Source organism: Equus przewalskii, chromosome 19, assembly GCF_037783145.1.
Source record: "Equus przewalskii isolate Varuska chromosome 19, EquPr2, whole genome shotgun sequence".
In the NCBI taxonomy this organism is placed as follows: Eukaryota; Metazoa; Chordata; class Mammalia; order Perissodactyla; family Equidae; genus Equus; species Equus przewalskii.
In genome coordinates this window covers 54,373,268-54,390,211 of record NC_091849.1, presented here as the reverse complement: position 1 = coordinate 54,390,211, position 16,944 = coordinate 54,373,268, and the positions used below count along the sequence as shown (strand labels likewise).

The following is a 16,944-nucleotide window of genomic DNA, read 5'->3' as shown; positions in this document are numbered from 1 at the left end:
ACATGGATTGGACAAATAAACATAGTTAAAATGTCCATATTACCCAAAGCAATCTATAGATTCAATGCAATCCCTATCAGAATGCCAATGACATTCTTCATGGAAATAGAACAAAGAATCCTAAAATTCATACGGGGAAAGCAAAGACCCCGATTGCTGAAGCAATCCTGAGAAAAAAGAACAAACCTGGAAGCATCACAATCCCTGATTTCAAAGTGTACTACAAAGCCACAGTAATCAAAACAGCATGGTACTGGTCCAAAAACAGGCAAACAGATCAATGGAACAGAACTGAAAGCCCAGAAATAAAACCACACATCTACAGATAGCTAATCTTTGACAAAGGTGCCAAGAACATAGAATGGAGAAAAGACAGTCTCTTCAATAAATGGTGCTGGGAAAACTGGACAGCCACATGCAAAAGAATGAAGGTAGACCATCATCTCAGGCCATACACAAAAACAAACTCAAAATGGACCAAAGACTTGAAGAGAAGTCCTGAAACCATAAAACTCCTGGAAGATAATATAGGTAGTACATTCTTTGACATCAAACTTAAAAGGGTCTTTTTGAATACCATGTCTTCTCAGACATGGGAAACAAAAGAAAACATAAACAAGTGGGACTTCATCACACTGAAGAGCTTCCGCAAGGCAAAAGAAACTAGGATCAAAACAAAAAGACAACCTACCAATTGGGAGAAAATATTTGCAAATCATATATCCCATAAGGGGTTAATCTCCATAACATATAAGGAACTCACACAACTGAACAAGAAAGAAACAGCCTGATCAAAAAATGGGCAGAGGATATGAACAGACATTTTTCTAAAGAAGATATACAGATGGCCAATAAACACATGAAAAGATGTTCAACATCACTAATCATCAGAGAAATGCATATCAAAACTACACTAAGATACTACCTTACGCCTGTTAAGATGGCTATAATCACTAAGACTAAAAATAAATGTTGGAGAGGGTGTGGAGAGAAGGGAACCCTCACACACTGCTGGTGGGTATGCAAACTGATGCAGCCACTTTAGAAAACACCATGGAGACTCCTCAAAAAAGTAAAAATGGAAATACTGTATGACCCAGGTATCCCACTACTGGGTATCTACCCAAACAACTTGAAATCAACAATCCAAAGTAACATATGTACCCCTATGTTCGTTGCAGCACTATTCACAATAGCCAAGACATGGAAACATTCCAAGTGCCCATTGACCGATGATTGGATAAAGAAGATGTGGCATACATATACAGTGGAATACTACTCAGCCAGAAAAAGAGACAAAATCATCCCATTTGTAACAATGTGGATGGACCTAGAGGGTATTATGCTTAGCAAAATAAGCCAGACAGAGAAAGACAAACACCATATGATTTCACTCATGTGGAATATGAATAAACACATGGACTAAGAACACTGTTGTTCAGTGGTTACCAGGGGAAGGGGGGTGGGGGCTGGGCACAGGGGGTGAAGGGGAGCACTTATGTGGTGACAGACAACAAATAATGTACGAGTGAAACATCCCAATGATGTAAAGTATTATGAACTCAATAAAAAAAATTCATGGAGCTGTAAAAAAGAAAAAAAGAAAGCTGAACAAACTGAAGTCAACAACTCTTCTTAGATTCACCAGAGAAGTGAGGTCATAGTGCACATCACTGCCCCCAAAATGAGAGAGACACAGGGGCAGATAGAGAGAATTACAACTTAGTGGAGCAGAAACCCATGAGTAGAAACCTCAACAGGAGTCAGCACTGGGTAGGAAAATCTGAACTCTAAATGACGAACAGCTGGAAGCTCAGTGCGGACAAGTCAGAATTAAGAACTCCAGGGGACCCAGTCATGGGGTCCTCACACTTCTGTGAGTTTACCTCCAGGACTTCTACCAGTTTCTCACAGTGAAGACTGGACAAAAATCCCCTCATGCTTCCAGCAGTGGCAGAGGAAAAGCAAGCATTTTGAAATCTTCCAGAGCATTCTGTTCGCCTTAAAAGGGCCTGGGGCCGGCCCGGTGGCGCAGCGATTAAGTTTGCACGTTCCACTTCTCGGCGGCCTGGGGTTTGCCTGTTCGGATCCCGGGTATGGACATGGCGCCACTTGGCACGCCATGCTGTAGTAGGCGTCCCACATAGAAAGTGGAGGAAGGTGGGCACAGATGTTAGTTCAGGGCCAGTCTTCCCCAGCAAAACGAGGAGGATTGGCAGCAGATGTTAGCTCAGGGCTAATCTTCCTCCAAAAAAAAAAAAAAGAAGAAGAATGGGCTTTAAGTCTCATTTAGAATGTTAGCAGCTATAGGATCTTCAGAGTCATCCTTCTTGAAGCACTTGCTGTGGTCACCCTGGACTAACTTCTACATTAGATACTATTAAAGAGTAATATTAGAGTCCACAATGATAGCAAATGATCAGCAAGAAAACACTATCCACTCACTTTTTGGGAGAAGCATAAGAAACTCTTTAAGAAATATACTGCGAAAGAGAGGGTCTCTATTTGCCTATATTTCAGATCACTCTCTCCATCAATTTTACTTCTATATCCACTCCCCTCCCATTGGGGAAGTTGTGTGGGGTCTTAACAGAATTAAGGAGAAGGTTGTAATGCCAGAAAAGGTTCAAAGGCAGGTTCTGGTTCAGTCACTATGAATTTTTTTTTTAACTAAAATGATGGGGTTTTTTTAATGGGAACCAGGCGTATAGTTACAATGACATAGTCCCACACAAAAAACCCATGGGTGATCAGGAGTTGGACGGTTACAAAATGAGGGTCACACTGGGTAGAGGAAGAAAAGCTGTTCCAAAATCTCAGGAGCCAGGCTAACAAAGCCTCTCTCTGCAATCCTGTCTGTTCTCACCCCTAAACACTAAGAAATTCTTATATTCTCAACTACAGTCTTTACATTTTTATTTAAAATGACATAAAACATATACAAAGCAAATTTGGGTTGTGTCCTAGAAATGGCAGTTAGATTAAGCATACTGGTTAAATCTGAATGCACACAGCCATGAAAGTTAAGCATGTACAGGTGAAAGGAAGCAAAAAGAATTCTTTTTTCTAGAAGACAATGTTTATCTTTTATGAAGTGTGGTAGAATTACAGCAAAAATTTCAAGTCTAGAAATAAGGTACAACTTGGACAGGAAACGAAGGCGGATTTCTTACATCTAATCTGGAATAGTGAGATTCAGTGGGTGAATGTAACTGAAAAAGAAAAAATAAAAGGAAAATCTGACATAGGATTCTCTTATTTTATCAAGTAAGGGCATTTTAAAAAAGGAACTAATATCAACAGTCACTATCATTTCTTAAGAGTAAGACACAATCTTGGGGCTAGCCCCATGGCCGAGCGGTTGAGTTCTTGCGCTCTGCTTCAGTGGCCCAAGGTTTCCCAGGTTTGGATCCTGGATGCGGACGTGGCACGGCTCAATCAGGTCATGTTGAGGTGGCATCCCATATAGCACAACCAGAGGCACTCACAACTAGAATATACAACTATGTACCAGGGGGCTTTCAGGAGAAGAACAAAAAAATAAATAAAAACAAAAACAAAATTGGCAATATGGGCCAACCCGCTGGCACAGCGGTGAAGTTCGCACGTTCTGCTTTGGCGGCCCAGGGTTCACCGGTTCGGATCTTGGGTGGGACATGGCACTGCTTGGCACGCCATGCTGTGGTAGGCGTCCCACATATAAAGTAGAGGAAGATGGGCAGGGATATTAGCTCAGGGCCAGGCTTCCTCAGCAAAAAGAGGAGGATTGGTGGCAGATGTTAGCTCAGGGCTAATCTTCCTCAAAAAACAAACAAACCCCCCAAGATTGGCAATAGATGTTAGCGCAGGTGCCAATCTTTAAAAACAAGGGGAAAAAAAAAAAAGGAAGAGTAAGACCCAATCTCAAGTTAACACTTTTAAGTTTCCCTTAGCAGGCTCATATTGAACAAATTTAGCCTTGTTCAAAAAACTAGCTGCACCGTCTTGACTTTTCTCTTTTTGCTACAGACCAATACCCACTTCAAACTTGAAATAAGTTCAGCTGAACTTGAAATCAGTGCTTATAATGAACTCACAATTGTGATGAGAAGTCACATCCAATGAGAATTCCACTGTTTAGACAAAACTTTCACCAAATTAATACTTTCATTTACTAATCAAGTTTAATGAGCTAACAAAGCTTTCCTGGAAACTATTAAAATTTCTAATACTGCTGATGTGAACTGTAAAATAAAGCACACAAAATCATTAAATAGGCAAACTAATGACAACATGGCATAAAATCCCAGTAATCAATGAAGCTGTAATCTGTATATATTTCAATGTCTTTTTTCCCTATCACTTATATTTGTTTTTAAGTGAAAATGATCCTGCTTTTTAATGAGTAAAACCTAGAAGGCTATAAATTAAAATGTTAACAATAGTTCTGTCTGGAGTTTTTCCTTATCTCTATTTCCTAATATTTTTACAATCAGTATATGCAATTAAATTGTTAATGAAATTTCAACTATTAATGAACAAGACTGTATAAAAACAAAAAGTATTGACAAGCTCAATCTTTTGGGAATGTAATGAATTTGGTTTAAATCACTAATTTATGCCTTATAAAAATAAAAGTTTAACATCTATCCTTCACATAGATGGAAATTTTGTATCTAGAGGGAACATAATCTACAAGTAAATTGTATTTAACTTTTATTTTCGTAAGGAAGATTGGCCCTGAGCTAAAATCCGTGCCAGTCTTCCTCTATTTTGTATGTGCAACACCACCTCAGCATGGCTTGAGGGGCAGTGTATAGGTTTGTGCCCAGATCCAAACCAACAAACCCGGCTGCAGAAGCAGAGTATGTGAACTTAATCTATCTCACTCAACAAATGCAGTTTTGACTACTAAAAAAGCCAGTAGTAAGGAAAGAAAATTTGTAGGAGGTGGGAGGGTGAAGAATAGGGAGAGGGGATACAGATAGAACAAGTCAAGGCAGAGGTTTCTTTATTGTTGTTCTATCTTCCTGAATGTCAGTTGGCACTGATTAGGCAGAGGGGCACCAATTGGAGGATGACTTTTCCCTCCATCATCTTCATCCCCTAGGTAAGGCATCACCACACCTGGTGGTTAAGATCCAGCACTCTCACCACCATAGCCCAGGCTCGTTTCCCAGTCAGTGAACCACACCACCTGTCAGTTGTCATACTGTGGCATCTGCGTGTTGCTGTGATGCTGAAAAGCTCTGCCACAGGTATTTCAAATACCAGCAGGGTCCCCCATGGTGGACAGGTTTCAGCAGAGCTGACAGACTTGACCGACTTCTGAAAAATCTGGTCATGAAAACCCTATGAACAGCAGGGGAGCATTGTCGGATACAGCACTGGAAGGTGGAGGATGGTGCAAAAAGACCAGGCAGGGTTCCACTCTGCTGTACTGGGAGTCAGAATCAACTCAACAGCACTAAAAACAAAAGTGATCCCAAGTCCAAAGAAAGCTCAAAGGAGCAACAAATTGCAAGAGTGGAATGAATTACTTTTGCGAATCATCATATTATCCATCTGACCAGTGCACTTAAAAATCCTGAAACAGGGGCTGGCCCCGTGGCCGAGTGGTTAAGTTTGAGCACTCCGCTGCAGGCGGCCCAGCGTTTTGTTGGTTCGAATCGTGGGTGCGGACATGGCACTGCTCATCAAACCACGCTGAGGCAGTGTCCCACATACCACAACTAGAAGAACCCACAACGAAGAATATACAACTATGTACGGGGGGCGCTTTGGGGAGGAAAAGGAAAAAATAAAAAATCTTAAAAAAAAAAATTCTGAAACAATTGCACTACTTCACAAACTCAAATTTCAAAGCCTGCTTATTACTGCCTTTCCGAAAGCTTTGGTCCACAGTTTGGTCTGAAGTTTGCACTCCCAGGAGCTCTGTTTGCCAGATGTCCCTCTGCCCAGCTTATAACTCAAATCACACCCCAAATAACATTTTGAAAAGGAACAATTTTTCTCAAGAATTTTATATTCAAATACAGATGGAGCAGAAAAGATAAACACAGCAAAGCAGTACAATATTTATTTACCATCTCCAGCAGCAAAGCTTTGGAACCAGGAAACAACCCTTTTGTACAAAGCAATCTCCTTCCCACCCCCAACTAGTTATTGTTTACAAATACAAAGTACACAAAACATCTGCTTTATCTGAACAAACTTAAAAACATACATACAGATATACGCCATTCTGTAAAGTACTTTACTCAGTTAAGAAGGCTAGTACCACCAAACCTATTAAATAAGAGTCTTCCTGTATTGTCCTCGGGAAAATTGACAATATCCATATTTATAAAAATCCCCTCCTAAGAACAACTTTGATTCTGCTTCAGTACAGGACCAAAAATAATAATGATTATTATGCAACCTAAGAGAATTTTTAAGTATCTCTGAATTTGAAGTTACGACAAAGCAAAGGGGAGTTACAACTTTTTAACCCTGAGTGCCAGTGCTCTACCTGTGGCACAGAAAGAAAAAGGATGAATTATGGAGAGAGAAAAGGCAAAAGAGGCAACAGCAAGGGAAGAAACTCAAACCAGAGAAAAAACAAACAGAAAGTTGAGAAGTGTTTTGGGTACTGCTGGAGCTATCACTGGCACAAGGTTCACAGGTCCTTCTTCAATACAACTCCAAACTCCAACGAAGCAACATTTTTAGAAATAACTTCATTTCTCCCATGTGCACCCTCAAATTATCTTTAAGCCAATACACAGGGAAATCAGGCACATCTAGATACTTAGCTATACTGAGGACACTGCCAGTGCTGGTCTCAAAGTATGGAACTATATATCCACAATGGGATGTCACATTCCACTTCAGTGACATCATCCTGTTCATCTTCAAAGTTGTTCTTTACCAGTGCCTCAGTTCTTTTTCATTGCCTGAGCTGTTCCTGGGGCTAGAGGTGAACCAACTGACAGCCCTCCTTTGGCTCAGTTCAGGGAAGAGAAAGAATTGCTCCAGATGTCCAACAGTGGACTATGGTACCATTAGTGGACTATGGTACCATTAGTGGACTATGGTACAAACCAATCCCTAGACAGACTACCTCTACAACCTTATACAAACTTAGTACGCTTTGAATAGGTAAGAACCAATACCTTTTCATGGGTAATTTATCCTTTGTCCTCAGCTCAATCTCCTCCAATTCAGTTCCCATAAAGGCTGTTCCTCACAATTCTGAAATCAGAAACACAACGTTCCCCTCACCTTTACACACACTGATTCCTTCACCTGAATGCCTGGCTCCTCTTTCTCCACTAGTCCAACGAACTCTTCTCTAATCATGCTCCAAATCTCAGCTCAAGTATCTGGTAAGGAAGAAAAGCTTCCTTGACCCCTCTAGATGGCCTTCTCTTTTGTCCCAATCTAATCACAGCCATTTCTCTAAACAAGACAATTACGTCGTATTGGTATTTCTCTCTCTTCATAAGAGAATATACTAACTCATATTAACTCCCAGTATCCCCAGACCTTGCTCAGTGCCTGCCTGCACATAGCAGGTATTGAAAAAGATGTGTGACAAATGAAAAGATTATCCTTTCCAACACAGACACAAAATGACAAACTACCATCCATTAAAAATTGTATACACATACCTACACATCCTAGCTCTTCATTCTACATTCCCTTTTTTTTACTGTTTATTATGAGCATTTCTTAGCTTGTACTTGAGAAAACAGACTATTTTTAAATATGTCTTTCAATTACTTAGTCCATTATTGGGCTTACAGTATAGCTAAATGGCTCAGCCTTAAAAAAAAAAAAAAAGGGGAAGATCATCTGATGACATGAAATGAACTATCACATGCTTTTAAATACATCTTAAAGTGTATCTGTATTTACATCCAATACCATCCCCCAGTTTTAAGAAATCTACGAATATGGACAGAAACAGCACAACTACAAAAGAAAGGAAGTCTATACTGGGCTTTCAAGTTTTCAAAGTACTTCTGGGCATTACCTCATTTCAAAGTAGGAAAACTGAGGCTCAGAGAATAAGTGACTTGCTAATACTCAGATCAAGGTCTTTGGAATTCAAATACCATGTGCTTTGCATCATCCCACCCTCCTTTCATCAAGCCAATATCCTCAAGATGCCAGCAAGAAGAAATGTAAGTGTATATCTGAAACAAAATGGATATAACAAACAAAAAAGGTAGAACAAAGAAGAAACAAGCAATAAGAACCATGACTAAAATGATCAGTGCTCAAAATGAATGGAATACAAATAAGCAATATATGAAATAGAAGCCAATGACTATGCATCAAGAATAATCCTAGTTTAGTACAGTAATACCTCAATGGGAGAACAAGAGGTTATGGTTTCTGATCTGACAAGTGAAATAACCATGAATTAGAATAAGACATCAAGTATTAAGGGATGAGACTACAGCCATAAACACAAAGTTCAGGAAAGAAAAAGATTAGTATATATCAAATTAGGTTACCAGAGAGGTAACACTTGAGCAGGGCCTTGAAAAACACATGGAGACAGCCTAGTACAATGCTGAATTGAAATTATGGAACAATAGTCTATATTCAAAGCTCAGTTCCACCACTTGAGCAAGTTGCTTAACGATAAGTTTCATTTCTTCATCTGCAAAATAAGAATAGAGTCTATATTCAAAGCTCAGTTCCACCACTTGAGCAAGGTGTTTAATGATAACTTTCATTTCCTTATCTGCAAAATAAGGGTGAATTTCTGCTTCAATAGCATCCTGCAACTAGCACAGGGCCTAGAAAACACAAGCTCCATAAAAAGTTCTCTCTTCTACTTCTTTCCCAGGCAGGAAAATGACAATTAGGCTCAAGGCTATCAAGGCGCTTCCAAGACCTGTCAAAATATGTTTTTGCCAAAACTCAAAGAAAATAGGAACTGCTATAAGCCATTAAATAAAGACCAACACACATGCAACTCTGTGCTAAAAATCTGAGACTAATTACAAATGAACTATATTCCACCCCAGGTAGAAGGGAATAGGTGACACACCTAACAAAAGGAAGCTTAATGTAATTAAATGTTGTAAAAAATGGAACTGACAGTTTGAAACTGTGTTTAGTGAGTTGGAAAATGTTTTTTTCCATCATCCACATCATTGTTGCCTCACTAAACAAAAGTGGTATGAAAGGACCACCAAAATGATAGTTATTTTAGCACATCACTACATTATACTCAAGGTAGTGTGAAACATAGCCATCACAGACAAAAGTAGGAGTTAGCAAGAGGTCTAACTGTAGCCTTTAAAATTAAATGCTGTGATAGAACCACTCTTACGGATAAAGAAAGAGACAGCATATGATAGCTCATGGGAAAAAAATAGCATATGACCATTAGCCTTATAAAGGGACTACCAATGGAACTCGTAACAACACTTGAAGCATCAAAGGAGAATTTTTTTAAAATATTGCCAGATATAAAGCATTGACTGTTACTCCTACCAAGGAATATAATTCAGGAATATTAGAAAACTCAATGCAACTTGAGAGATCTCCAAAATCCTAAAAGAAAGTACAGACAACCTGAGAACTCTTGTTGAATTCTTGACAAGGCATCAGAAAATCCCAAAGACCGTTTGAAATATAGTTACCTGAACAAACCCAGTAAAGCTCTTAAGACAAGAGAAAACTGGTTAACTTTTAAGATACAGTATATGTCAGAGCTGTACTATAAATGCATGGTGATGGGGTTAAAATTTTGTGAGAGAAAAGATGCAACTGACCATAAACTATACGTAATAACACACGTGTGAAGAATATGCAGAAATGACAAAATACTACTATCATTTAACAGGAACACATTAAAAATTGATGAAAGTTCAATAGCCAGGGAATAGTTTCAGAGACTGGACTGGCTACTTTTTTTAAAAAGAAAACATTATAAGAGAAAACTGGAAAATCTCTTACAATAACGCTGAAGGCCTTGTATTTAAATATACAAATACAAAGCCATATCAAAATCCTGGCTAGTATATACTGGTAGAATAAAAAATATAATCTACATCAAAGAGATTAAGGGAAGATCAAACATCCTTCTAGAAAGAGGCGTTACATAAAGGGGAAGAAAAGATCAATACAAAGAATGAAATAACTTATATGCTAACATCAAAAGGACACGGTGGGACTGTGACCACTTCCAGATACATCCCACTGGAAGCAAACATAATTTCCAGTAATAAGATATCTCAATGGTACCAAACACTACTATAAAAAAGGTTTGATTACTGTAAAATCAAGCAAATGAAAAGACAAAGTAGTACAAAAATATCATCCCACTAATTAATAAGAGAAAAAAGATTTAATAAAACAATATTCTCATCATTCATCCAGGAAGGGGAATTCCATAAAATATTTCAATGGCTTACAAAATTCATTTATCTAGAAAAACAACTAAAAGATTTGCATTCAATATAGTGATCATCATCAGTTCACTGATAAGTTTGTGTACCCACTAATGAAACACTACATAGAACGGATCTGGCTAACTGAATGACATGCATAAGATGCACACAGATATGAAAATTATTAAGTAAAGAACAGTAAAATTTCAAAAGGGAACCTGAACAGTGCAAGTATGGGGCAAAAAACTATGCCTCACATTAAAAAAAAAAGTTTTCCAGTTATTGCAGTCTTTAAACTATGTCTACAAAGATCTAATCCGTAATTTCTGACCTTCACCAGAATCCCAATTAATTATATCCTCAAGAATACTGAATGTGGCATTTAACTTTGCTCATCCATGTCATTTAGCTCTGTATCCAATTTTACACTAGAAGGGATTCTGGACTGTGTCTATTCCAACCTCCTTGTTTACAGTACCTGAGAGGTTATCCTGGATGTATTGGGCCCTTAAGGACATTATCAACCAGGTCACTTAGGTATCATTCAGTAAATTATTAGTATAGTACTAATGGAACATACTAAATTGTATCCAAGTAGCCTGAAAGAGTTTATGCTCCCCTCAAAATATCATTTCGAGGACTAAGTAAATAAATGGAAATAAATGATAAAGAAGCTGCCACACAGTAAAAAAATTAAGAAAAAAAATTTAAATGCAATTACACTGTTAAGCTGTCACACAGTCCAAAAAAATAAAAAAAAGATAAAGTGTCAGCAAATTTACTGCTTTTTCCTAATATCCTTGTTTCTTCTTACCAAGTAAACATATCCACCTATCAAATTTAAGCTGTGTTACCATAGTCAAGAACAAGGTTAGATTATGAGACAAATGACTCAATCAGAAAACCCAGAACCTAGAGATAGAAAACAAAGCTGCCTTAATGCCCAAAAAACTGAGCCAATCACTAACAGGTAAAAAGTACTGTGAAGTTATTTAAATAAAAGGGGAGGGGCATACTCTACAACCTTCTGAAATGGATCAACAGTGCTATAAAGAAAACAAATGAACATTCAGAAGGAGAGTACATTTAGATAGTGCAATTGTACAGATGAATAAACTACAAGATTAAAAATCACTGTACAGAATTCACATAAATATCACCAGCAACACATCAAGACATCAAAATGTTAAGTTTTAAACAATTATATGAAATTTTAAAAGGCACTTCATTTAACAATGAAAACAGTATTTCTCTGTACACAGTAACTACAAGAAATCATGTTGTCTCCACATACATTTTGTCTAGTCAAGAAATAACACTGTGAAGAAAAAGGATCACTAGACGCGTCCCTTTTGAGAATACCTAAACTTGCGATTATTCCAAGGCCTTCAAGAAAACCTATAGGTATTTAAACATTAGAGGTTGGCCTAATGGAGAATTCTGTCACAGGCTCTGCACATGACAGGCACAATATAAAAACTTATTATTTGACTAATTATGAGTCCCACATGCTATCCATATGGTAGAGGTTGTCTCCCTAGACCAAGTCCCCATTTTCAGTTTTATAACACCATCATCATTCAAGTATGCCAGAGAAAGACTTCAAAATAAGAATAAACAAACAGGTTAAGGATACTGTTTCTTCTGCAGTCAAGAGACTAATCTACAGCTAAAAACTGTTCCCACTCTATGGCATTCTGCCCCTATCCCTACTCAACTGCCAAATCCCTTCAGAATTTACCTACTTGATCACCAATTCAATGATTTAATACCTTTTTACTTAAAGGAAAATTCTCTAGAGATGCCTGGGCATATCAATTAGAGAGTGGTAAAGCAATGTTACTGTCTTTATTACTGAGCAACAGGAATAACACAAGAGGAAGAGAACAGTAATGCTGTTTTACAAATACTTAAGGGAGGAGCTACAAAACAATATAAATACAGTTAACTCTACTGAACCGTACCCTTAAAAAGTGTTAAGATGGTAAATTTATGTTACATCTTTTTTTAACAACTCAAAAATTAAAAAACTAAAAAGGAGCACGTTAAGTGGAAGTGCCAAAGCAATTTCAGAGCATCATATCTTCACGCAACATTTATTTTGGTTTGGTTTTTGGAAAATAAGAGTACCTCAAAAACTATCAGGTTGTGACCCAGTATCTAATTCAGGGAAGGAAAGGGGAGAAACGGAAAAGTGGGAGCAGTCTGAAGTAGCCTTAGCTATTTGGGAACACCTTGTGCAGAACCTTACAGAACGGTTCCAAGATGGTCTCTCCACTGAGTTCCCCAGTGGCCAGTCCTCTCACAGAAGAAACACAGTGCCATGTCAAGGACACGAGACTGCTTGACTGGTGTCATACACATCATGAACTATAAAAATCTTTGTATGATTTCTTAGGCCCTTGTTTCCTTTCAGATAATCAATGTTCTTTTAGAGTTCAATTTGAAAAGACAGTTTCTAGAGCACTGCGATGGACCTAAAAAAGCAGAAATAAAACTTTATGGAAAATACAGAAAAATAAAGGTAAACGTTAACTCTAGATATGACTTGGCCAAATTTGAAAGATAATGTCCTCTATCAAGACTGTAGTTTAGGCTCAATCTACAAACAGGACCAACACAGTACCCTGAAATTACCTGACAAAATAAAGTAACTTCTAAGTAGGGATATTTGCATCTTCAACCTCTATAGCACAAACAGGGAGAGGAAGAAAAGTAGATAAAAAGGGTGCTGAATACGGTTATGATGCAGAGGGGGAATGAGGTTCCAATAAACTATTAAAAAGTGGAGCTCCAGAGAAAATGTCAATTACCACTGTGTAAGAACTATGGCAAGAACTAGAAACCACATGAACCCTAAAAGTGTTATATTCCACTAACAGTAGACCCAAAATACTTTGATCAAGCAGATTAGAAAAATGCAGATGTCTGACAAACCAAGAAGTTACAAAATTATAAGTCTGTAGATAAAAAAAATTTTTTTTGGCTGCCAAGCAAATAATACTAGGTGACATATTCAGACCCCTCAAACTTGACATTTTCTCCATTTCTGAAGCCATGCTGCAAAGGCAAGTATCTAAGGCCTGGTATACCATACAGCCACTGCCTTGAGATTAAAAAGATACTGTGGGGCATTGTTATTGAGGTATCTGCTGTCAGTTCTAGAATGGTAGAGAACTATTAATGGAACCAATTGGGAGCAAAAAGATAAGTAGTTCTCTCTTGCTAAGAGTCTGACTGGATTAAGAGAGCAATAAACCAAGAACATGTCACTGAAGTCTTGATTTCAGACATTCAAGAAATCATTAACGGATATCATCATTTAAACAGATATCTAGAAACAGAACTGTGTGAGATGTTCTCTTTACTATATCCACAATTATACTCTAAATCTTCAGGATTACTCAATAACATCTAGATTGACGGCAACCCTCTTTATTACAATAAGAGGACCAGATTGTCAGGCATGTTTGGAATTCTTGCTCTTTTAAGAGTTCAGATTTGCATGCCTGGATAGTGTGAATAACATCCTTTATTTCCAGGGCACTAATGTGCATATCTTTTTTGTATTTAGAGTGTGATGAATTATCAAGCTCAAAAAAGCTAACTGTTTAGAAGGTAGGTTTGTTTAAGATCATCATCTTGGTGAAAGGCCCAGATTATCCTGAGAGAACACCATGAGTGGGTCTCACAGCTTCTTGATACATGAGAGCTTGATAGGTCAAAGACTAGGGAGTCATGACAACAAAGAATTCTCTCAAATGTAGCTTTAAGTGGTGATGGTATGGAGCCATCAGTCTGGATGAAGATAGTCACTGTGAAAACTTCTACAGTGATATTACAGGTAGGAAAGTCTTTTTCCAGCTGGCGTCCACAGTAGACCTGTGACATCTAGACATCCCACTGGAGGCAAACTGGATTTGGCAAAATTTAATTTGAATTCCAGTTCTTGACACACAGCTTCATGGTTGATTTTGAAGTCTCACAGAGCTTGAAAGTGGTATGTACTCTTGGTGAGTTGATTATCCTGACACAAGGAGATAACAGATTTATCATTTTGTGAAGATCTGACAAGCTGAAGCCTGAACAAGGAAGCACTGATGACCTAATAACGAAGGATTTGCCTCTGGCATTAGTAAACAGAGATTTAGTAGCAGGTTATTTCCAGATCCAAAATCTCCTGGTCCTCAGTTTACAAGTAATATTTTCCTGAGGAAAAAAATCTTTATATTTTTCTTTACTCACAAGAGGATTCAGATTCCTGAGTACCTTCCTCTGGACGTATTTTGGACCAGAAATAATGGGTGAATCTTTGTCCAACCCTACTTAGATTACAGTCTCTACTGTTCATTTGCCCAATAACGCATGAGTCTCTTTATTATATACTTCATTCCAAAAGTCCAGAATTCAAATGTCAGCTGTGATAATTCCAGACTTGCATTCAGTTTTTGAGGTGACCTCCTACCTGTAGATCCTGTTTGAGTGGGGAGGAGCAAGTAAAATAGTATCTTAGATGGCTATACTGCTGAACATGGACAGGTTATTAATTCTTGTACCCATGGCGTTCTGGAGATTCTCCCTTTTTTCTATATCTATAGGGGTGGTTTCGGGGTTTGTACCAATCCCCTTTGGAGTATCCTCTATTGTGATAATGTGCTTTCTGATCATGAGTATAAAAGTATCGATGTTGGTTATAGTATTTGTTGTGGTCTTTATAGTCATTTTCTTTTACACTGTTTTCTTCTGCAACAATAGCATTCACATCTTGTCCAAAGAGAGAAGTACCATCAAAGGGCAGGTGTGAGATCTTCTCCTGGGTTTTTTTAGTGAGAGATGTAAGTCGGAGCCAGGCTTGCCTTCTGTAGTCTATTGCCATGGCCATAACTCTGACTACAGAGTCCATGATGTCCCTAGTAGTGCAAAGCTGCCAAAGGCCCGCATCCATACCATCAGATATTATACATCTTGCTTTTCCACGATCAAACTCTGGGTCATGGACCAGATCCTCCATGTCTTCCCAGAGTTTACGCTGATATTGAGTCATATAGGCCATGTAGCTAGCAGCTCGGGCTGCAATGGAAGCAGCGTGGTAGAATCTACAACCCATGACCTCCATTTCTTTTGAGGTAGAATCTAGAGGAGATGTTGTACTTCCTCTTTTGCTGTGCTCTAATGCTTCTACAATGGGGCCCTCAGCTGGCGGATTTGGTTGGAAAGGAGAGGTATCCCTGGCCACAGGATATACCCTGTGTCCCATGAAGGAAGAAGGATGGCAATCAGCAGGGTCTTTAAAAACCTCAGTGGTGGCAATTCTCAGAAGAGGATGCAATGGAGGAACCAAACGTTTCTTAGAGGTCACATAATCAGCTTTCCCTTCACACGATTCTGCTTCAGATTGTAACGTTACTCTCTTTATAACACCTCTTTGCTCCATTCTCTTCAAAAGACCTGTAAAACTAGACTGACTGGGGTCAGCTGGCTGCCCCTTGTCATCAGTTGAGGGGGATTTGCAGTCAGCTTCTTCTTCAACTGTGGATAAATTTTCTTCTCTTGAGGTGGAGATGTCCCAAGGAACTGAGGAGTTCTCACTTGACCTAGAATGATGAAATCTAAAACAGCTTCTGGACTGCAGATCACGTATTACTCGGGACATCTCAGCCACTTGTGTCTGGAGATAAAGGATGGCATCCTGTCCATGCTGTGAAGCTGAAGACAACTCTATAGGTAAATCCCCCTTGACCTCTGAAGAGGCAAGAGATTCTTGGGGGACCAGAAGTGGAGATGAAGACAGAGTCTGATAATTTTGTGATGGTTTAAGTGTCTCTGTCTCAGAGATCTTAATATATGAATTATTTTGATCATTTTTCTCGTTCTCCAATGGGTTCTCAACAGGAGAAGACTGAGAAACTATCCTTTGTGGACTGCTGGTGCAACTCCCAGAGAAGGAGCTGCTGTCTCCAATGGGAAGAGGAACATTGCAGCTAGAGCACATTTCTGGGCGATGATTCTCAGAGGATGGCACCTTAGACTCAGGCATTCTCTGGGTTATCCACATGAACAAGAAAACCAAGGAAGAAAAAAAATACGCTTTTAATATGTTAACTTTCAAGTGCAGAGATGCATGTCCAGTAAGTAGAACTCAATTTTTAAAATTATAATAATTAACAATGAAAGATGCAATCCACTATAGGTCAGCATGGGGATCACAGAAGTCAAATCCACAAGCTTCACAACCCCAAAGGCCCAATATCAACTACTGGCATTAATCTGGCACTCTGTCTATGAAAAAAGAGAGAGTAAAAACAAGCCTAGTTCAAATGGTACCACCCTAGCCTGCTGCTTGGTCCCATGCTAGGATAAAAAGAAGTGGTGAGAATACTGGTGATAACAATTAAAGAAAAATCTCATTCAACGTACGTAAGTCAACAAGTAGAAGCTAACAATGGCAGAGAGAACTTAGGGAAAGTTCTAATGAGAAGAAAAATAATTTCTGAAAGTCCCCAATTGCAGAATCACTTCTAAGCCTCCTTAAAAATTTTCTCTCGTTCACTCGCCGAGTAACAAAACTTTC

The 16,944-nt window shown here is 38.6% G+C and overlaps 1 protein-coding gene across 9 annotated transcripts in view; it reads right to left on the bottom strand.

Moving 5' to 3' along the window:
* ZNF451 (zinc finger protein 451) overlaps positions 1-16,944 on the bottom strand; it is a 79,519-nt gene that overhangs the window by 54,039 nt on the left and 8,536 nt on the right. Inside the window, exon 4 of one of the 9 annotated variants that reach the window (XM_070586349.1) lies at positions 5,987-16,413. The exons of the other annotated variants lie outside the window; for them this stretch is intronic. Coding sequence (XP_070442450.1) covers positions 14,917-16,413 — 1,497 coding nt within the window. The 3' untranslated portion in view covers positions 5,987-14,916. Of the gene's footprint in view, positions 1-5,986; positions 16,414-16,944 lie in introns of those variants that run through there. 9 annotated transcript variants of the gene reach the window in all.